The sequence below is a fragment of the Microtus pennsylvanicus genome, chromosome 5 (assembly GCF_037038515.1).
Source record: "Microtus pennsylvanicus isolate mMicPen1 chromosome 5, mMicPen1.hap1, whole genome shotgun sequence".
NCBI classification, from domain to species: Eukaryota; Metazoa; Chordata; class Mammalia; order Rodentia; family Cricetidae; genus Microtus; species Microtus pennsylvanicus.
The window spans coordinates 59475653-59499373 of NC_134583.1; the positions used below are offsets into that span (position 1 = coordinate 59475653).

General features: G+C 46.3%; 1 protein-coding gene across 2 annotated transcripts in view; it reads right to left on the reverse strand.

The window, feature by feature from the left end:
* Syt17 (synaptotagmin 17) overlaps positions 1 to 23721 on the reverse strand; it is a 66899-nt gene that overhangs the window by 21938 nt on the left and 21240 nt on the right. For both annotated transcript variants that reach the window (XM_075972000.1, XM_075972001.1), the window contains exons 6-7: positions 6980 to 7100; positions 4928 to 5083 (exon numbers count right to left, since the gene is read on the reverse strand). In XM_075972000.1, the coding sequence (XP_075828115.1) occupies positions 4928 to 5083; positions 6980 to 7100 (277 nt within the window). The remainder of the gene's footprint in view (positions 1 to 4927; positions 5084 to 6979; positions 7101 to 23721) is intronic.

A 23721-nucleotide genomic window follows, 5' to 3' on the forward strand; every position in this document is an offset into this window, starting at 1 on the left:
GACATCGGGTTTTTAAACAGTTCTTGTCAGGCTCACTGCTACGGCACCTGCTTGTAACCACAGCACTCTGGAGGCAGGGCGAAGGGAGGCAGGAGGTGACTTGAAGCCAGCCTGGGCCAGACAGAGAGTCTACACTTTAGTTTGCTTTCTGTTGCTGGGGAATTTATTAAGAATAGAAATTTATTTGACTCACAAGTTTGGAGGCTAGAGACTATGTAGTTCCAGCTGGTTTTGAACCCACAATCTTCCTATTTCCATCTCCTATGCACCAGCATCACAGTCATTGCCAACACTCCTGGCTAGAACCTGCATTGTACCATGTGTGGGAAACTCAGAGGGTTGGCAGTAGAGGAGCGGGAGAGAGGGGGGAGGGAGAGAAAGAAAGAGGGAGAAGGGAGGGAGGGAGAAAGAAAGAGAGAGAGAGAGAGAGAGAGAGAGAGAGACAGAAACAGAGAGAGAGACAGAGAGAGAGAAGGAGAGGGAGAGGTACCAGACATTCCTTGGCTTTCTTCAGAGCTGTCCATCGCAAGTTATTATTAATGGGATGCCTGGACGTCTGTGTCCTGGGCAGGTTCTGCAGCAGGTACTCTGGGAGCCAGAGCAGGGGTTCCATATGATGCCTTACAGGCGTGTGATACCATGCCCAGAGTATACAATTATTATTATTGTTGTTGTTGCTGTCTTCCCAAAGTGAAATTCCCCACCATTAAAAGCAACTCCCTGTGTACCCTGCTGTCAAACCCAGAGACCCCTTTCTCAGAGATTTTGACTGCTCTCCATTCTGCTTGTCCTTTTCTGACTGGCTCATTCTACAGCACACGATTTCATGTTGTAGCCCGCATCTGACGAGTTTCCTTTTTAGGTCTACTGGACATTTCTTGGTCTGGACAGGCCAGATTCTCTTTGCCCTCTGTCCATCACTGGACACGGGGGGTTCCCCTTCTAGCTGTTTGCAGTGCTAGGAACACAGGGACACAGACATCCGGGCCTCTGCTTTCAGTTCCCGTAGATTCCCTACCCCTTTTCTACACAGAGATGTAGAATTGGTGGATGGCAATAGAGTTCTATTTCTAAGTTTGTGAAGATTAAATGGAGTCCCTTCCTTCCTCCCCTCTCCTTCCTCCCCTCTCCTTCCTCCCCTCTCCTTCCTCCCTTCCTTTTCTTTCTGATTCTCTTCCTCTCTTCCCTGCCTCTCCTAATTTTTCCTTCTTCCATCAATTCCTTCCTCTTCTTCCTCTCTATACTATTCCTCCTCCTTCTCCCTCCCAATCACTACAGTGGCCAACTCACAGCCCCTCCTCCCGCAGGACCTTTGTGGATTTTCTAGAAAGGTCCTGAATCACGCATTTCGAGGTTGGGAAAGCAAACTTCCCTTTTCTTTTTTTCTTTTTAAACCTCAGCTGAAAAATAAAATCACCTGACTGCAGGGCAGACACATCCTCCTGCGACGAAAAGAAACTGTTCAGAGCTCCCAGCCCCGAGGCTAATAACAGGTTTCCCCTGGGAGTATCAGCAAATGCTTAAATTGCAGATCAACCTGACTTCCCCTGAGAAATGTTTGGAAACACGGGGCTGGGCTGGAATTCAGATCTCTGGCTTGGAGGCAAGAACACTCTTTCCAAGTCAGCAGAGAAAGCAAGTCAGGAACCCGAGGAGCTGCATGGGTAGGGGTGGGGTAGGGGGAGAAGATGGGATGGGACCTGTTGTGGCTTTGCCTAGATCCAAATCCACTCATCTGCCTGCCTTTCGGCTACTGTTCCAGCCAGAGTCCTTTAGGTAAAAGGCCAGCCAGCTGTAGTTCCCACCCTCAGCTGTGACTGCACCCTAGCCTAGCTAAGCATTAGAAATATCTGGGGGTACTTTATAATATCTTTATATATACAGTAGACCCCTTCGTCAGTAGGGAGACAGGCTGAGAGGCCCAGTGGATGCCCCAAACAGCTCACAGTACCACCTCTGTATGTTCTTTCCTATTCATACCCGTGATAGAGTTTAACTTAGAAGCACAGCAGCATAAGAGATGAACACCAGCCACTAATAAACTAGAATACTGACGTCTCTAGACTGCCCTCCAGGTCCTGTGGACATGGTCTGTGGGATTTTCCACTGAGTGTTTTTGCACATCATTTGTCTATGGCTGGCTGAAACCCTAGCAGCGAAACTGTGCTGAGGTGAGGACCTGTTGCTGATACCCAGCCCCAGCACTCTGCTCCAGTCTCTGGGGATGAGGCTTGGCCACGGGCTGCATTCTCAAGCTCCCTGATGACACTGTAAGTAGCCCTGACATCATGGTGTGGGGAGCCCTGCTAACTTCCACCAGAGTGAGTATTTGCCATGGCACTGGCCCTGAGGAGCATGAGCCTTGTTAAGCATGTTTTCTTGTGTGCCAAGAGCACAGGTCTCGGACAGGCAAGAGAGCTCAGTGGGTCAAGTGCCAAGTCTGACAACTTCAGTTTGATCTCAGGACTTACATGGTGGAAGGAGAGAATGGACTCCATCAAGCTCCCCTTCACCAACACCATGATATACAAGTGTTCACACACACACACATGAATAAATAAATGCAATTAAGGGGGTGCTTTTCTGATGGAGCTGATAATGCTGCCCAATGAAAACAGTCATCTGAGAGGTGGGGCTGTGTGTGCACACACTTGCACGTTGAAAACCTTTTTCTTACAGACTGTGTGAGATTCCAGGGGGGTTGAAACCCTCTGCAATTAAGTGCAAGCTTCTTCACACTTGATTTGTTTCCCGAGGAACCTGACATCTTCACGGATAATTTCAGAACAGCAAGCAGTAGAGTGATGGCTATAAAGAGGCCCAAGTGACCCTGAGGACCCAGATGAGATCAACTGGGTTTCTGCTCTGTCCTTAACACTTGGAAACAGTGTCTGGGCAAGGAGAACATGTTTAATACATACTCGTTGAGTTCATGAATAACTTCAAAAATGTTCTTTTCCATTTATTCTTTGAAAATGTCATCAGTGTGTGTGTGTGCGCGCGCACGCATGCTCACGTGTGTGTGCATACTGGTGCATGTGTATGTGAAACCCAGATTCACCTCCTTGAGAATCTGATGACCACTGTCAAAGAGCCCCCCCAGTACTAAGAAGGTTACAGGCTCCTGCAGCCATACATGGTTTTGATACACGTGCCGTGATTTGAACCCTGTGCTACTACAGAGAGAACTCTCATCCGCTGAGCATTTCCTACAGATTTTGGCCAGGGCAAGAGATAAGGACCTTAGACTGCATCTAAACAGAGGAGTTTCCAGTTGCTCCAGAGCAGGACTCCTGGAGGGTAACGTCAGCCCAGCCGGAACCACAGAGCACATCGGAGCTCTGCCTGAGTTGGGTTTTTGTTTTGTTTTTAAGAAAAGGCCTCAACTACTGAGAACTCAAGAACAATGGCAATGGGTTTCTGATCCTACTGCACGCACTGGCTTTGTGGGAGCCTAGGCAGTTTGGATGCTCAACTTACTAGACCTGGATGGAGGTGGGGGTTCCTTGGACTTCCCACAGGACAGGGAACCCTGATTGCTTTTTGGGCTGGGGGGGGGGACTTAATTGGGGGAGGGGGAGGGAAATGGGAGGCGGTGGCGGGGAAGAGACAGAAATCTTTAATAAATAAATAAATTTTAAAAAAAAAAGAGAAAATAAAAAAAAGAAAAGAAAAAAAAAAAAGAAAAGGCCTCACGTAGCCCAGACTGTCTACAAACTTGCTAAGTAGCTGAGGCTGACCTGTGTTGGGATTACAGGTGAGCACCACCACACCTGCTCTGTATGGTACTGGGCATTGAACTTGAGCCTCGTGTATGCTAGGCAAGTACTCTAGCTTGACCTCAACCCCAGCTCCTTGCCCAGGCTCTCAAGTGACAAGAGCTATGACATAAGGTTTTATGATTTATTTATGCTACTAAAATTTAGGATGATTTGTTATGCAGTAACAGATAACTAATAACCCCTAAAATTAAACACAATCATATCCCAGAAAGGCAAATTAAATTTTACTAGAGAGTAGCACACGACACTTGCATTTAAATATTATATTCTCCATGACTTTTACACCTGTCCTTTTTGAGGTAGGTGACCTCGCTTTCTTCTACACACAATTAAATCTTTTTTTTTTTTGAGAGCTGGATTGATGGCTCAGAGGTTAAGAGTACTGGTTGCTCTTCCAGAGGTCCCGAGTTCAATCCCCAGCAACCACATGGTGGCTTACAACCATCTACAATGGGATCTGATGCCCTCTTCTGGTGTGTATATATAATAAATAAAGATATCTTTAAATTTTTTTTTTGACACAGGGGTTCTCTGTGTAGCTCTGGATGTCCTGGACCTCCCTCTGTAGACTAGGCTGGTCTTGAACTCAGAGACCAACCTGCCTCTGCTTCCAGAGTGCTGGGATTAAAGGTGTGAGCAAACACCCAACCTTCTCTATTTATATTAAACCCATCAATTTGAAACATCATCATTACCATCATCCTCATCATCAGTACCACCACCATCACTATCATCATCTCCATCATCAGCACCAACACCATCATCAACAAATCTGACATAATATGTATCAGATATTATTCAAGGGTCATAAATCATTTACTCGACACAGTAAGCCTATAACACAAGAACTAATATTATTCATATTTTATAGATGAAGAAACTGAGGCCCCAGGGAGTTAAGTAACTTATATGGTAGTTTCAAGGAATCCAGCTTGAGTTAGATTCCTGACAAATACAAAACAATTGTGTTTAGGCTCTATAGGTCTTGTCCAAGTTTATGGATAGGGAGTGGGTTCTAATCTAGGTAGTTGAACAGCCAGATACAATATTCTTAGGCATAACTCTCTCTAGATGCCTTCAGTTTTTATGTAACAAGCTGAACATTCCTCACAAGGGCTTCCTTAGGGTCTAGGATGTCACCTTACCTGTGAATACTAGGCTGGCATTTTCCAGTTCTTCCTGGGGAACTTTGAAGCTGAAGGATTCATTGTAAAAAGGGTCAATTGTGCCTCTTAAGAATGACGTCTTCTTGGTCTTCACAAGCTTGAGTCCATGTACCAGCTGGATTTTTACAAACGGGTCTGAGGATTGGATATAACATTATAGAACACTGGAGATAAGGAAACAGAATCTAGTCATCTCTCATCTCTTCAACTTCCCAGCCATCCTCTTGCTCTCCTATTTTTCTGTCCATCCGTCCATCCATCCGTCTGTTTGTCCATCCATCCATCCACCCAATTTTTGCCTATCTTAACCAATTCATCCATCCACCTATACGACCACTCATCTACTCTTTTGCCCATCCATTTCCCATCTATCCATCAAGTCGTTAATACACTCACCATTCACCATCCACCCATCCATTCTTCCATCCATCCATCCATCCATCCATCCATCCATCCATCCATCCATCCATCTCCATCAAAGTTATTATCTATGGAACAGAATAACCACCCATTCCCTCCCCATCTCTATACAGTTGCAGTGCTGGGGAAAGAGCCCAGGGCCCCCTGCATACTAGGCAGGGGCTCTACTACTGAGCTCTTTTTATTTTTCTATCAGTCTACCCACTGATTCATTCCTTCATCTAACCACTCATCCACTTATTAATCCAGGCATCAATGTACGCCTGCTTTCACTTAACCATTCTCCCATGTATCCGCCCATCGTTTCCACAGATGTCTTCTTATCTACTGATTCCTTTTCCTCTTCCCTCACACATCCAGCACTCACTGAACTCCTTCCCATGTTTTAGGCATTGTGTTCACTTCACAAATGGAGAAACTATAGATTTAAAGACAAGGAATGATTTTCTCAAGATCTAGCTGGTGGAGGCAGAACCGAGTTGGAGGCCACCCAAAGCAGAAAGCCATTTGCAGGGTGGTGGGCTCACAGCTTATACACAGAAGAACAAAGGCAGAACTAGAATTGCCATGCTTTGGTCATTTTAGTTTAGAAAGGCATTTGCGCAGGTGACTGAAGTTAATGTTTCTATAAGCAAGCCAGTGAGATAAACACTATCATTATACAGTTTTCTAGACAAAGAAGCTGAGATATACAAAGGTTAAGTAACTTCTCCACGCCAACGTTGCAAGCTGCACAGACACATCTTATGTCAGGCAGTTTGACTTCCTGCCGAAGAGCATCCTGCCTCTCCATTGTGGTGAGTTGGAATGCTCCAGCCACTGCGGTGCTCCCCCAGCCACGGCAATGCTCCTCCAGCTATGGTTGTGCTCCCCCAGCCACGGCAGTGCTCCCCCAGCCACAGAAGTGCTCCTTCAGCCCTCTTGAAGCCTCTACGTTCTAGTGTGGCTTTTGAGACTACAAGGTGCAGTCTAGATTCAGCTGTCATCTCACTGTAAACAACTTCCTTTGGCTATTGAATCTGAGCTGAAGCGAGGAAGCCCAGGATGGTTTCAGTTACAATAGCATCCTCGGCTGTCACGGAAGAAGATGTAATGGAATCTGGGCTTTTTGTTAAATGTGTTTGAACCAGTTTTTGCTAGAAAGTAGATATCACAATAGCTCTTTCAGAATTATGGTACACAGGAAAGGAGCTGCAAAACCCCGCCTCAGGCTGGGCCCACCTTCCTTGATCAGAGTGCCAAGTTACTTGTGCACTTCCGCAGCCTAGAGCATGGCATCTGAATTACAGGCATAGGACGTGGAAAAAGCAAATTGCTTCTCAGTGGCTCCCAAGTTCAAAGGAAAGATGGATTTCAGAAGTTATCATACTCGGTCACGTGTGTGATAGGGCTCCCACAATGAACTGTTTCATCCTAAGACATAGCTGATCACTTATTATTTTTCTTTTTGAATGAGAATTCTAGTTCTAGATGCTGTCCGCCCTTATATGGACACCCTTAAGCTGTGCACCATCGATAGCATCCAGGACACACACACACACACACACACTGGGTCCCTCAAACAACAGAGAACCCCTTAGAGATGTGGAGGATGATGGGATTGTGACATACCTGAACCCTGGCTCACGTCGGTCTGCAGGAGCTGCTTGGCTCGAATGATGTCCACATTCAGCCTCCCAGCGCTTGGTAGGTAGTTTAGAGACAGAAGCAGCTCCCCCAGCTCCACTTCGTTCTGCAGGAAAGAGAATTATCAGACGGTCGCTTTGTCAGTCCTCCTCCTTTGTGTCCCCTGTACGGTGGCTGCGGGTGGGTCAGTTGACAACGGGTGCTTCTTTCTTGGACTTTTTTCTTTTGCACCCGTGTGTGCATGCATGGACATGGGGGAGCAACACCTTTATGTGCACGTGTGTGAGTTTGCATGAAAGCAAAAAGACAGACAAACGTGGGTGTCATCCTCATGAAAGCATCCACCTCCTCTGAGACAGGATCTTATTGGTCTGGAGCTCGTCAACTAGGCTAGACTGGCTGGCCAGTGATCCCCAGGATCCTCCTGTCTCTGCCTCCCCAATGTTGAGGTTACAGGCACGTGCTACCATGCCCAGAATTTTTATGGGGGTTGAACTCAGATTGTCAGGAATACAAGCGCTTCATCGACTAAGCCATGTTTTGACTTCTTTTAGTTTCCGCATCCAATTATTTTCTTGTCTATCCCAAAAAGTGTTGCCTGCTCTTAGGACATTTAACAGCAACAACAACAACCACTGTCACAACAACAGAAGTGATGGCCAAGGACGGTGCTAAGTGCTTCACATGGAACAGCCAGTTTAACCTTCATGACGAATCCCAGAGGCAACAGCATAGTCGTTTAGTAGGTGGTGAAAAGGAGGCTCAGCCCAAAGTCACATGGCTGGGAAGATGTAGTTTAGACAGGCAAATTATGGAAGGCTTTTTACATAGCAGAGAGCTACCTGAGAAAGATACCGTTCTTAACCTGTAGCTAACAACAGAGTCCACCCCTTACCACAACTGTGCTCAGCACATTGCCTCTCCTACCAAAGAACATACCCTCCCTCTATGTCAGGGCTATCTCTGGGCTATGAAAAGTTTACGCAAGTACCCAGGATGGATGGCTCCATGCTGCCTAGAAAATAGGAGTTCTTATTTTCATGCCTCTATTTGAAAAAATTGTAAAAAAAAGTCAGCCACTTCAGAGTAGCGAGTCATTCCCCATGTACCCACTGCCCACCTTCAGTAATTATAAACTTTTACCAAATGGTGCTTTATCTATACTTACCTCTATTCACAAAAAAATTAGCTAAATGTTTTAAATTAAATCCCAAGTAGGATATAATTTTTCCTGTTTAACCCCCAAAAGCATCGCTAGGTGATCACGGCACTAAAATAAGTATTCTTAGTACTGTCAGCTTCCAGGCATATTAGGAGTCAAAAACGTCCAAGGAATCTCAATCTATACCATATCTCAGATTCAGGGTTTACCTCGTAATCAGTCTAGATGTCGACATCTTCATTCAACCCCATATGTGATTCTGGAGTAACTCCTAGACATACACCTTTTTATTAATAATATTTCAGAATGTGTCTCTAAAGATGTCTCATCCATCCCCCCGACCATCCAGCTACCTACTTATGCATGCATGCATGCATCCTCCCACTCACCTACTTACTCATGCATACATGCATGCCTGCATCCATCCAAGTCCTCTACCCCTTTCAGCAAACTGATTGCAAGTGGCAATTCTAAAACAATATTTATCACAAAAAGACTTCTATATGGCCTGGACATGGTGGTGTGTGCCTTTAATCGCAGAATGTGAGAGGCAGAGGCAGGCAGATCTCGATGAGTTTGAGGCCAAGATGATCTACATAGGAAGTTCCAGGCCAGCCAGGGCTACACACTGAAACCCTGTCTCAAACACAAAACAACAAAACCAGATTCCTAGCTGGATCAAGTTAACCCATAAACAAGAAACTACCTCACACTTAACTACAGATTTCAAACTTGTAGTCCATGGGTGTATTTTGTTTGGCTCATATCATATTCAAGCAGACAATTACTAATCATTATGTACTTTTAAAGAGAAAACTAGTTCACATTTAAAAAAATTGCTTTGCTTGAAAAACAGGAAGGTCTGCTGGTGCCGGGCCCAAGTGCCCACTTGGCAACTGATGAAGGTTCTTTGCTTGGACAGACTTTATCCTGGGCCCATATGGGCACTTACTGTGGGAAGCCAGTTTTTACCCAAGTCCTGCTCACTTCACTTACCAAAAGCCCCTCCCTTATTTTTTCATTATATTTTATTTTATTTATGTAGTAGTTTGTAGGGGTACCCTTCCCCACTGAGCACTCTTGCTGTCCCCAAACCCTTGCTGTCAATATCTGAGTTCTCACTGTCTCAGGTTCCTCCTCTCCCACCATCCCAGTCGCCTAGCCCGTCTTCAGCAAGGCTGATTTAGACAGAGTCCCTCTTCCTTTGGAGTCACCTTCCCTCAGTAATATTCCAGGTAAGGACTGAGCCCAAGCTCTGCCCCCTACAAAGTCTCATTGCTGTGCTCCCGATGCCGTCAGGATGATCCTGACTAAGCCTGATTGAGTGCTTTTATTTTCTTTTGGTTTTTTGAGACAAGGTTTCTCTGTAGCATTGTTTGGAGCCTGTACTGGAACTCACTCTTGTAGACCAGGCTGGCCTTGAACTCACAGAGATCCACCTGCCTCTGTCTCCCAAGTGCTGGGATTAAGAGCGTGCGCCACCACCGCCCAGCCTGACTGAGTGCTTTAAAGTGCCATTTGGGAGCTGGAAAGACGGTTGTCGGTAAAGCATCTCTGCACCAGCCTGTGGATATGTGCTTAGATGCCCAGCACCCACATGAAATCTGGGTGTGGTGGTACACAGCCACTCCAGTGCTAGGGGCTGGGGGAGCGCAGAGACAGGAGGCTCTCTGGAGCTCCCTGGCAGACAGGTCACCCTAGCTGAACTCATGAGTTCTAGGTTCTAAAACCTGTCTAAAAAATAAGGTAGAGAGTGAATGAAAAAAAATTTAATATATACCCATACAAACACGTACATCTTCACAGAAACACACACACATGCATGTACATAAAACATGTACACACACACACATCTACACAAATGTGTACATATACAAACATGTATATCACAATCATATATATACTCATCACACATGTACACATCCACACCAACATGTACACACCCACACCAACATGTACACACCCACAAATATATACACACAAACATGTACACACCCATGTATACACAAATATGTACATATATAAACATGCATACCTACAAACATGTACACATGTATACATCTACACAAACGTATATACCCACAAACATGCAAACTACACATACATACATGTGTAACCATCAACATGTACACACATATGCACACAAAAACATGTACACAATGCACACACACAAATATATGCCGACACATGCATACAACATAAACATGCATACACCCATATACACATAGATATGTACACATATAAACATGCAGACCCACAAACATGTGTATACCTACACAAGTATGTAAATACATATAAACACACAATATATACACATATAAACATTCATACCACACACACAAATACATATACATACACACATGCTTTCCCATAAACATACACACAAGCATGTACACATATACATATACACAGCATATACACACCTACAAACAAGCACATACCCACACAAACATGCACACCCACAAATGTGTACACCCACTTGTATGTATGTGCGCGCACACACATACACACAGTCTCTGATGGAACTGGAGATGTAGTTTAGTGATAGAGCATTTGCCTAGCAAATATAAGGGTTTGACCTCAGGACTGGGAAAAAAAAACTGCCATTGGGTATTTTTTTTCTTAACACCCCCCACTACCAGTTTGGTGAGCCCTGTTACCTTTGCCCTTCCAGGTTTCTCTTACCCTGGCCTGGTTGGTCAGATTATCAAGACAGGAAATCTGAACTGGGTACCCTGGGCCAGAAGAAAAGCCCAGGGTCCTTGACATAGTTGCTCGTGGCCTCCTGCTGGTCCTTAGGGGCCTGGAGGGTGCAGCATCCTTAGCATCTGATCCCACAGGTGCATCTGTCTTCCTGTCAGTAAGGCTGAGGTTCCACAGGAGCCAGGCCAAGGGAAGCCATCTAGGTCCTCATGAATTTTCCTCTTCAGGTTTAAAACCCCAAGCAACACCTCCCTCATTCCTTCTAAAACCTACAAGCTTCTCAGCTCGCGATGCCTTCTATGTGGACCGGGGGGTGGTTCTGGGAGGGATTAATAGCTCAGCCAGTCAAGCTGCCTAAACATGAAAGAATAAGCTGGTGTGTTTAAAGAACAAAATGAAGGCTGGGGTGTGACATAGCCAGATTCTAGAGACATCCATGTGAGCCATGGCAAGCTGCTTGGTGGCTGTCCCCATGGGAGCCTGGCTCAGCCTTGGCCATTCTTATAGGAAGTGGGAAGGGATAGGAGGCCACTGCCTGAATCCTCAGTACCCAGGAACCTCTCAAGACCTTTCTTCAAGAGGCCTTCAGGAGACTACCTTCAAGAGGCCTGCTGATTCCCTCATCCGGGCCACCAACTGGACCTTCCGAGGCAGCTTCCTGGACTCATCCCCTTTCTGGTGGTTTCTTGTCTTAAATAAAGCAAAGCTCTTTTATCCTCTTGCTTGTGTAGGCTCTAAGCTTACTGTTCCCTCTTCTTCCCAGGTTCACCCCCACACCAATACCACAGCATCCACTCCTGTCCTTCCTGGGAAGTATGCGCATCGATCCAGCTGCTCTGCTGCTTGCTCATCACAGGAGTGATCAGTGTGCCGCCTGGGGGGCAGTTAGCGAGAACTAAAGAGCAGGCCAACTGAACAGCAGGCTTGATGATTCATTTAACAAGCTTCATTCAATAGTTCCTGGATCCTCCGCCCAGGGGGTGTCATGGTCGTGACCACCACAGCAAGCTGTCAGTAAGACAGCGGCACAGGCCAGGCCACGTCCCATGTGTGGCTGTAATTCTGTCCTTCCAGCAACTCCAGAGGCCCCCGCGTTTTAAATGAAAGAATCCATTGGAACCATGCAGTTCAGGTCAGGGATGACAGGCAGGGTGCAAGCTCAGCTCCTGGCTTTAATCTCGCATGATTTTCTTGACAGTTAAGGGGCAATAATAGACATTCATCAAGCCAAACATAGTCTACTGGGGAATAATAGGGGAAAAACATGTCACAGTCCCAGGGAAAGCATGTCTACCTACATGGCTACCGTCAAGATGAATAAATGGATCTACAGAGCAGAAAACACGAGGTGAGGCAGCTCAGAAGCCACAAGGCAGAAGGACAGAACTAACTTCTGCAAGTTGTCTGCTACACAGATGAACTTGGAAAACATGCTTGACACAAAAAAATCACGTGCTTTATGATCCCGTGAACATACAGAACATCCAAACTGTGGTGGTTAACTTTGACGGTCCACTTGAGGGAGTTTAAAGTCGCCTATGAGATACAGTCCTAGGTGTGTCTGTGGGGATGTTTATCTGAGTAGGGAAGACCCACCCTGAATACGGGGTGCACCATTCCATGGGCTGGGGTCCCAGACTGAATAAACAGAAAAAGGATGCAGCAAGCTGAGGACCAAAATTCATTGTGTTCCTTCCTGAATACAGATGCAATGTGACCGGCTACCTCTCTCCCCCGCCATCACGCCTTTCCTCCATGATGGTCTGACAGCTCAAGTGATGAGCCTAACAACCCTTCCTTCCTTAGGCAGCTCTTTGCGGGCCTCTGGGCACAGAGAGCACAGGGACGTTTTCCAGGCTCTGAAAGAGCGGGAATGCAGGGCGACCTTGTCAGGGATACAAAGCCTTGTCTGAGTGAAGGAATGTTCTGGAATTAGGTAGAAATTATGGTTGTACTCCACTGAGAGTACCAATGCCCGTAACTGTAGACTTTAAAATGGCCACATTTATATGATGTGATCTTAACCTCCATTTAAATGGGCATCATAAGGCCTGTCGCACACTAGAGAGCTTGAAGTTTGATCCACACTCAACTCAGCAGGATGTGGCCACCAAAGCTTCCTGGAGAAGGATGAACTGGGGACAGGTGTTAAAATGGAGGTAGGATTTTGTTTAGCTTATCCTGTTGTAGAAAAACATTTCAGAATTTTTCTTTATCATTAATTTCCACAGGGCAGGGAACCCTGACTGCTCTTCGGGCTGATGAGGGAGAGAGTGGTGGGGAGGAGGCAGAAATCTTTAATAAATAAATTTTTTTTTGTTTTGTTTTTTGAGACAGGGTTTCTCTGTAGTTTTGGTGCCCGTCCCGGAACTAGCTCTTGTAGACCAGGCTGGCCTCGAACTCCCAGAGATCCGCCTGCCTCTGCCTCCCGAGTGCTGGGATTAAAGGCGTGCGCCACCACCGCCCAGCCTTAATAAATAAATTTTAAAAAAAGCAAAAAGAAAAAAAAAAGAAAAACATTTCAGGGAAGCTGCCTCCCAAACACAGATAGATAGAACCCGGGGGTCCTTTGCTTGAGTTCCATTGCCCTTTCATGCTCAGGTTTTGAATTCTTGAGATTCGTAACACAAAGTTCCAAATAACTTGTTACTAATAATAAAGTAGTAGAGACAGTCAGTAGCTTAGATTTTAAAAAATAAATTAAGACCTTCCTTTATAAATAACCTCACCCCAGGCGATTTCAAGTTGTTATTGTTGGGTTGGTCAGCGGGAAAGATAAGGATGTCTTCCCACGCAGGCAGAACAGGTGTGTGCTGTGGACCCCTGCAGAAGCAGGTGGGACCCATCTCTATTTCAAACAAGAAAGATGAGTATCTTAGGGGCAAGAGTATGATACGTCACAAATAACTCTAAAGGAAGTGTTGAGACATTAGAAAGCTGGGGCCTGGGGGAGATGGGGAGATGGTTTGCTGCCCAGGCATAAGGACTTGAGTTCAAATCCCCAGCATTCGTGTAATAAAAAGATAGATATGGCCACATACCTGCCTGTGACTCCAGTGCTGGGTGTGGGGTTAATGGGGAGAGAAAGGAGGGCTGGGACTTGGTGGCCACCAGCCCAGCTCCAGGTTCGGTGAGAGACCCTGTCTCAAGGGAACGAGGCCAAGAGCGATGAAACAGGACACCGGATGCCTTGCTCCATGTGCATGCGTCCACACAGACATGTGTATACACATACTCCATACACGCTCATACACGCAGAGAGAAAGACACGGGCAGACACAGACAGACACACATGCACGCACACACACAATGAACAAAGGAAAACTTAAGGCCATGGCTGGTGCAGGGGTCCTGCAGTTTCCAGGGAATCTCAAATGTCACCTTCTCATCTAAGCTTTCCCATCGAATTAAAGTCAGCCCAGTCCCTCTATCGCACAGCCTTGTTTTATAGCCTGTGCGGCACTCCGTCCTTACCAGATGTCTTCGTGTTCCCCATAAAGGCCAGCACAACGCCACCTGTTCACTCCTATACAGAACAGAAGTGTCCAATCTTTTGAAACAATGCCATTTCCAAATGAGTCAGGCCACATTCATAGCTACCCTGGGACACACATGGCACTCTAAGGGTAGTCTCTAACTTACAATGGTTCAACTTGGAATTTCTTCCACGTCTTCTTTGAATTGGGAATTTTGGTCATCGCCTGAGCTGGGGCTATGTGAGCTTTCTCTCTTGCAATGTTGTGTGAACAGTGAATACAGCTTCCACCAGCCACAAAAGGACACAGGTGTGCTGTGCTACTAAACTGTGACGTTTGGAAGGTTAGGTGGCATTTCTGTCATTCTAACTAAATGCCTGAGACAATCAACTTACGAAGAGAAAAGGTTTATGGGGGTTTCAACCCACCATAGGCTGACCCTTTGCTCCGGGCCTGTGGTGAGGCAGCATATCAGAGTGGCAGCTCATAGTGGAACAAAACCACTTACATCGCAGCTGGTGGAACAGAAATGTATTGGGGAATTGCCGTGTGTTGTTCAAACTCACTGAGAAGCTTGCTCTGGAAGCTGGCACCTTCTCCCCTCTGTTTCACATCAAACCATGTTGGTCTTAAGTGTCCTCCAAAGATCCCTGTCTTGGGGCACTCTGCCCCCTAAATCTTTAAGATGGAGGAAAGAGAACAGCAACCAGTATGGGGGCTGAAAACACTGTGCCTTTGAGAGCAGTGAAATACAAACCGTCCCCAACAGAGGTCACTATTCATCCCAGAGCACAAAAATGTCTGCGGTGGGAATGGGAGCCAGAAGCAGGACCACAGAGGGGCTGTGTTGGGAGCTTGTGAGCCTTGATGGTGTGTCCCTGTTTGTCCTCTCAGACCTCCATCGGATGACATAAGCACTGACTAGACGGCCTGCTATTGACCTATAGCTTCTGCCTACCTGCTACTTGCTGCTCTTACGCTTTCGACGTGCTTAATAAACACACTCATTTGAAACCCCAAGCACAGCTACCATAGATCTGCCATAGGTCCTTCTCTGGACCACACAGAACAGCTGGAATGCAAAAGAGAGGAGGAGAAAAGGTCCAGGGTCTCTTCGATGGCAGATCTCCACTAACCTAGTGGCCTAAAGTCATCCGACCATGTCCCATCTTAAAGGCCCTAACACCTCCCAGTAGCACCCCACTGAGGTTCACACCTTCACCACAGCAGGAGTCAATGACCTTGCAGGCTGCAGCAGGCAGGAGAAATAGGTTTTCAGCTTCTGATATTTCTAATTCCTGGTGGATCTGTGGGAATGTGACTGCACTGTAAGCTAAGCAATACTCATGGCACCAGACACCACTCCAGTCTGGGGGATCCCGAGAACAAGCTACGCAGGCCCCCCAGATGGAGGTCAGACCACTGTCACATCTCAGATCCAGAGAGGGCACGACACTGTTGCCACCTGTTCTTCCCAGCCTTGGGAGCTGCAAGCTGAGATGGAGGAGGAACTGAGTGAGGGAATCATTTCTCTCTTTTCCCTTTTAGGGGAGATGTCACAAATAAACAAGCCTCATTTCCTTTTTTATAAAAGCCCGATGAGCTTAATTGAGTAGTGCCACGTGGGGTGGGCTAGGGAGACCCAAAATAGACCATCTGTAAATTACTCAAGCAAATCCAGAGCCCCCTCTGCCAGCTCCCTGGCAGCCCAGCTTGTGCAAATGCTGTAGCTCTCCACCCAGGCCGAAAGGAAAAAAAAGAAAAAAGAAAACGCAAATCCTCTCCTGCAGCCTTTGAATACAGTCAAGCTCTAATCAATAAAAAGAAAATCAAAGAAAAGCATCTGGGACAAAGGACATTTTCCAGGGAAACAAGAGGCGGGCTCTCTCCTCACAGGCTGTCTTTGAAGTGCTTCTAAATGCTCCTTCTGCTCATGCTCACCTCGCTAGGGCTTCACAAGTGTGCACACACTTTTAATGGGGCCCCGAACACAGCTGCTCTGCAGGCCCCCTCGGCTTTTATTCTGACCGCCCCGGAGAAATCTTTGTTTCCTAATTTACTGTAAAAAGCAACCTTTCTAAAGAAAATGATTTCCAAAAAAGCAAAATCCATTTTACATAAAAATACATTTTTGTAATTATAAGATACATTTTAAAAAAAACCCAGCATTTTACACACTTCATCAGTGTGCCCTTTACTCCTCCCGCCTCCGTCAACACACCTGCATGTATTTACACAGTCACCCTGAGGACACAAGCCGATTCCAAAATTTTCTTGTAGTAAACTTTAAACACATAGTTTCCATGTAATAACCTAGCTGTACATCAGCCTTAATCTAACAGTGTATTCTGATGATACCTAGGTTGTATGTGGTTTGTGTTCATTCACATGTGTATACAGAGCGCATGCATGCCCGTGTGTATGTGTGTGTGTGTGTGTGTGTGTGTGTGCGTGAGTGTGTGTAGGCCAGAGGATGACATAGGGAGTCTTCCTCTGTCCTTCTTCACATTATTCATTGAGAGATGATCTCTTGATAAAACCCACAGCTCACAGGTACAGCTGATCTTGCTAGCTGGCTTGCCCTGGGGATCCACTGTCTCGAGTCAGTGCAATGTAGTTACAGGTGCACTGCCGTGCCTACTGGGCATTAACATGGGTCCTAGGGATCTAATCATGCTTGTGTGGTGATAAATGTTCCCAGGCCCCCGGCCCCATCCAGTTATTTGTAATGATCTCAATGGAATAGTTAGGATTTATTTTTTGATAAAAAATATTTTAATAAAAAATATCCTACCCATAAAAACCTGAGGTAGGATAGTTGGCTCAAGAAACAGTAAGGTAGTTTTTGACATTTACTATGAACTGGAGGATTGACTGCCAAAAGGGGTAAGCTAACTTTCTGGCCACCAGCGTACAAGATGTGAATCTATGTGTCCAGCAGATACTAGAGAAGGGTGTTAATGCTTTAACAAATGGTTGCAAGATCATGGCGACTTCTAACATGACTGTCGCATTTCTCCAATTGACTATTGTCATGACTTGGATCTGAAACACCCCCTACAGGCTTGTGTGTCTGAATACTGGTCCAGCTCTCAGGGCTGTTTGGAAAGACAATGGAATCTTTGAGACAAGGGGATTAGCTGGTGGAAGCAGTTCACTGGGGTAGGCCTTGAAGGTTTTGTCTGCTTCTGCTGCCAGGGTAAGGAGTGATGTGACCAGCCGCAAGCACTGGCCACCATGGACCAAGATGTTCCAGCCACCACACTGTCCCTGCCGTGATAGTCTACACATCTGAACTGTGAGCCAAAAGAAACCTTCTAAGTTTCCTGTTTTGTCACAGCGACAAGGAAATTAGCGGACAGAACTATCTAGTCATGTGTCAGTTTAATGTGCACTGGTCCCCTCTATCACACACGTCTGGGGCATATGGTCCAACTTTCAATGGGTACCCGAAAGCACAGGTAACAGCGAAGCCAATACCTGCCACAATTTCTCTATACATGCTTACCCCAGGAAAGCTAAACTTACAAGTTAGGCACAGTAAGAAACCAACACTATAATTTTCCACATATAGACTTAGACCGTGTTTGGCCCTGGTAAGTGAAACTAGAGAAAGCAAACCATGCACGGGAGAGGAATCCCCTCTTTCCTCCGTTCAGAACCACTGGCTTCTGACTTTCCATGAAGGCCAACGTCTTCTCCACGCCCACAATGCGGGTGACGATACAATGGGCTGGATTTTTCTGCCACTGTCAAGCTTGCCATCATTCTTGCCCAGTGAGGTATTAGTAACTTTATACCTGGCCAAAGCAATTTCAGAGGTTTATTTCAGCTTACAGTTCCAAGGGGACACAGTCTGCCAGCAGGGAAGGCAAGGCAGCAGGAACATGAAGCTGATGATCACATTGTAACACCTAAGAAATGGAGTAACGCCAGGGGCGGGGCTCCAACTGGGGAAATGGGACAGAGCTCAGCACAGAGGAGAAGGGTGGACAAGTCACGCTGAAGTTGCTGAATAAAGACTCACAGAATCACATTATTTTATATTTACTTAAAATGGCACACAATGCATGTTAGTATGTATGTATGTACAAACATATACATTAAGGCACACATACATATGATATATCACATATATCTTACATAAATATGTTTAAAGTATATATTTTATATATGTGCATTAAGTATATTCATATATATGTATATATATTTATGGAGGTTAAGACATTTGAGCTGACAAAGTTCCCCGTAAGAACCACAGTCTAACAAAATCCCTAGTATGACACAAACAGGGTACAACCTTTCAAAGGTTGCTCACGGTAATCCAAGTGACCCCCCCCCCCCCGAAAAATAGAGATTTTCAATGTAGCCCTTGGTTGCCTCTCAGGGGTTGAAGGTCAGCCCCTACTGCTGAAGACACCACACACTTGGGACATAGGGCTCTGATGACTGGAGCTCGATCAGACCTGAAAGACTTTTCCTGCAGCCTAGCTTCCCAGGTTCCAGAAAACACTACCCAAGCTGCCAAGGGAGGGAGGCAATGAAACAGTCCTACCCGCTGCAGCATCTATGAACCTCCACAAGTACTAGAGTGGTAAGATATGAATAAAGGTGCAGAGAGTGGGACTCCCACGTCAGTGGGCACCAACAGCTGTCTAACTGGACCCAATGCCCACTCAGCAGGAGGGAAATCATCCCAGGTACTGGAAACCTAGCCAGCTTTCTCGGGTTAGTGAGGAAACAGGCCATAGAAAAGAGTCTGCTCTTGAAATTTTGCTAGACCAACATAATTCCTTACTGCGTTCTAAATCTTGGACACACCCACAGAAAATATAGGTATAGTCTGCCTCTAGGCAGACAGTGTAGGTATCGGTCTGCTGGCAGATGGAGGCCTTCATAGAAAACCACAACTGGACACAAGGCAGAGATGAACACATCATGGAAGCCTACACCAGGGGTTCCATCTACACCACCACAGCTCCTGCATCTGTGGCTCAGGAAACACTGAGCAAGGCGAGGTGGGACGATTGTAGGAGACATAATATCAGGAAGTCTGCTGTGTGACAGTCTCTCCTCGAAACGGCAGCATAAACAGGACCTGAACAATCGCAATATCAATGGGCTCGTTAATGTGGGAGGAGGTAATTTCATCCCACCCTAGACAAAGGACTATTGATTGCTGAGAGAAGGAGAATTAGCCTCTCCCAGGGATGAGGCCCCTTAATGGTTGTCCAATTCGGAGCTATCAGCCTGGAAGTCATACACACACCACCAACAAAAATGGAAATCAGCACGTCATGTGTGTGTATGTGTGTGTGCACATGCACACATGTGAATGTGTACATGCATGCACATGCATGTATCTATTTACATGCATGTGAGCAATATAACCAAAGAAAAAGAGACTACTGACTTGAGAGGGGTGCATGGGAGCCATTTGAGGGAGGACATCTGAGGGAGGTGGGAATGGATGGAGAAAAGACAGAAGTAAGGGCCTATTTGCAGTGATGTGTTTCTTCCAGCAAGGTCTCTCCTCCTAGAAGTTCCACAACTTTCCCAAGCAGCACCACTAGCTGAGGACCAAGTTTTCCCCCAGTGATCATACTGGGGACATTACATACTCAAAACATAGCAGATGAGTGACTGATCAAGGAATTTAGTTTGCATTTTCCTGACTGCTGAAGAGAGTATTTGTTCAAGGTTATCAGCTGTTCATACACCGATGTCTGTGAAAATCCTGCCTGATTCATTTTGCTAATTTTTTTCATTTTAGGCGTTATTCTTTTCTTACTAACAAAAAGACCTTCAATATCGCAGATATTAATCATTCAACAATTACATGTTGCTGGGGTTATGTTCCCTCCCAAACAAACATATTTGCCATGTTCAATTTCAACTCCAAAGCGTGTTAGAAAGACCTTATTTTTAGACAGTTGTAACAGGTAGTTAGTCAAGACAGAGCTACTCTGGAGAAGAGGGACCCTGATCTAACATGACTGATGTCTCCATAAAGGAGAAACAGATTTGAACACAGAGACAACACACACAGATGACAGTAGTCGCCTGTAAGACAAAGGATGGACAGACCTTTCCTGTGTGCCTTCCTGGGGCACATGGCTCAAGCAGTACCTTCCAGAATTATGGGAACAGCTAGCCTCTCTTGTTTGAGCCACCAGAGTGTGGTTCTTAGTTATATCAGCGCTGGCAAACCAACATGTTTGCACAAACCTATTCCAGCTCACCTTCGGTGTCCATTATCCGAGCTTCTGGTCAGTAACCACCAATCTGACATGGTAAATGGACTCATCTTCTCCCTTTATGGATTGTATTTATTTTTAGCCATTTAAAAAGATGCTTAGCTGTGATTTAAACTATAAAGATATTCTTTATTTCCTTCTAAGATGGACTTCCAAATGCAAGATCTTGACTATGTGGGCTTCTTTTGGAGAATAATACAAACAAGGTAAGGATCCATTTTCTCTTTCTTTTCTTTCCTCCTCCTCCTCCTCCTCCTCCTCCTCCTCTTCCTTCTCCTCCTCCTCCTGTTCCTCTTCCTCCCCCCCTCCTCTCTCAAGATAAATTTTCATCCAGGCTGGCCTCAAACTCAACAGGCAGCTGAGGATGGCCTTGAACTTCTTATCTCCCTTCTTGCCTCTATCACGTCCAGTTACGCAGTGCCCAGTGCCGGGGACAGAACCCAAGGCTTCATTCATGCTAGGCCACACTTTACCAATGGTTTACCAATGGAGCCACAACTCAGAGCCTTCTCAGGGTTGTGAGTTCATTCAGAGCAGAGCCTCCACCTTCTCAGTGATTCCAGCATACAGCAGAGCTGCAGTAAATGTTGCCCAGTACAATAAATGCTTACTTATATCTTTGTGTGTGTCACCCAGTCTTCCAAGAAAGCTTGGAGGGCAGGTCTGTATTCTGGTGTCTGAGAGTTTCTGTCTTAGACCGCATGGCTGTTCAGAGACAGCCAACCCCCTTCAGCTCCACTTCATCACAAGAGAGTAAGTTTCATTCTGCACCAACCAGGCAGCCAGTGAGTGTCTTATTGCAAGCACTCCGCCCCTACCTGTAACTAGGCTAGGCTTACCGCCTGGTCTCTGTCTACCCAGTGATCTCAGTGAAGAACCAATAGGGACAGCTCTGTTAGACTGTGCATAGCTGTACCAAACACTGGGTATACCCAACTGAAGGAAAGGAAGATTTATTTCAGCTCACAGTTTCAGAGGTTTCTGCTCACCTCATGGCAGACAGGAAGCTGAGTGAAAGAGTGCAGGAATGCAGGAATGGGAAGATAGGGCCCTTGAGGACACGCCCCAGTGATGTGTGTGCCCTCCATCCCCTCCACTCAAGCCAGGATGGCCTCAGGGACCTTTCAGGGAATTGACTGAAAGATGCAAAGGGAGAGGCTGGATCAGGAGCCTTAACCTTTTAAACCATTTCCCTCTTCTGTTCTTGCACAGAAAGCCTCTTTCTGCCCTGCATTGCACAGCCACTCAGAGAAACGACCACCTGTCAGGCCCACAGAAATGCATCGGAGGTGCTCGTAGTGGTTTGAATGAGACTGGACCCCACGTGCTCCTATGTTGGAATGCTTGGCTCCCAGCTGGTGAAACCGTTGAGGAAGGAAGAGGAGGTGTGGATTTACTGGAAGAGGTGTGTCACTGGGGTGGGTTTTGAGGCTCCAATAGCCTATACCATTCCAGTTAGCTCTCTCTGCCTAACGGTTGTGGATCAGATGCAAACTCCCAACTACAGCTCAGCGCCACACCTCCCTGCTTCCTGCCGTGATGGCCATGGACTCGGCCTCTGAAGCTGTAGCAAGCCCCCAATTAAATGCTTTCTTTTATGAGCTGCCTTGGTCCCTCTTCAACATAACAGAGAGTAACTAGGATACTGTTCAATAATTATCCATTGTCTCAGTGACCTGAAGATACAGCAGTGACAAAGACTGGCAGGGTCCTGTGATGGTCTTTCTAGTATATAAGCAACTCACAGAACCGATGCACTAATTATGCAATGACTTAACTAACACGGTGGCTCGTGCTAGAGAGAGTAAGACATGCCATGGGAACTCACCTTCCCAAGCCTTTCCCGCCCAAATGATGCTGAGCTGAGAAAGGAGGAGAAACAGGAGTTCAGGGATTTCCATAGTTTACTCGAGAAAGTTCTCTGAAGGTCATGTATCAAAGGCTTGGTACCCAACGTGGTGTTATTCAGACTAGAGCTTTCAGAGCTGTGGCCTATTTGGAGGCCTTTGGATGCCTCGGGGGTTTGTCCTTGAAGGAGAATGCAGAACATTGGCCTCTCTCCTTTTGTTCCCCAGCCACTTTGAGAGCAGTTTTCCCCTTCAGGGACACCCGGTGTGAGGTGCCATCTCAGGCCCAAAGCAGTGTCACTTCAAGTCACTGGATTAGACCAGATCACTTAGGGACCCCCAACTCTGAACCACTGCAAATCACAGGGGTGCTACCCTATCAACTTCAGCATCCTGCATCCTAGATCAAATTAGTCATCATCATCACAGCTGCCACTTCACCCACATCCTCTGCCTCCCTGCCTAGCACCCAGCTCAGCAAACCTCTCTCAGGCAAACTTGGTGACATTCTAGACACCCCTCCTTTTAGGTCATTCCCAACTCCCCAAACCCACTAACAGTGAGTTGGAGCCCTCACACCAACCTCGTATGTGTAAGTCACCAGCCCCTTGGCTCCTCTCATTGAGGGGTACTGTTCAGGTCTGAATAGGAACTGATCCCGAGGTCCACAGGCTGCAAGCCAAGTCCCCAGCTAGTGGTGCTACTTCTGGAGGTCGCAGACATTTAGGGCAGGGGAGGTGGGTCTCTGTGAGTGTGTCCTTGGAGAGTGTGTGTGTTGTGGCTTTCCTTCCTCTCTCTCTCTAGTTCCTGCCCACCAAGAAGAGAAGACCCACACACACTCCTGCACCATGTTTCCCTATCGCAGTGAACAGACACTGGCTGGAGCCCCCGCCACACATTCTGCCACCATGATGTGCTCAGCTGCAGTGAACAGGACCAAGCAAACATGGTCTGGGGCCTCTGAACTGAAAGCTAAGATAAATCTTCCTGGTTAAAGCTGCTTCTGCCACAAAACATCAACAACAATCCACAAAGACAACAAAAAACAAAAGACTCACTTTGTCAAAACCATGAGAAAAGTGACTAATACAGTTAGCTACCTTGTCCCTATTGTTAGTGTATATCTCAAGATCAATAGATATCAACCACAGGACTGTGTCCCAGGGAGGTTTCATGAGGCCTAGAGGCAGTGGGGTTTTTTTGTTTTTTTTTTTTTGTTTTGTTTTGTTTTTGGTTGTTTTGGTTTGGTTTTGATAACCAGGGAAGGGCCAGAGACTGGCTT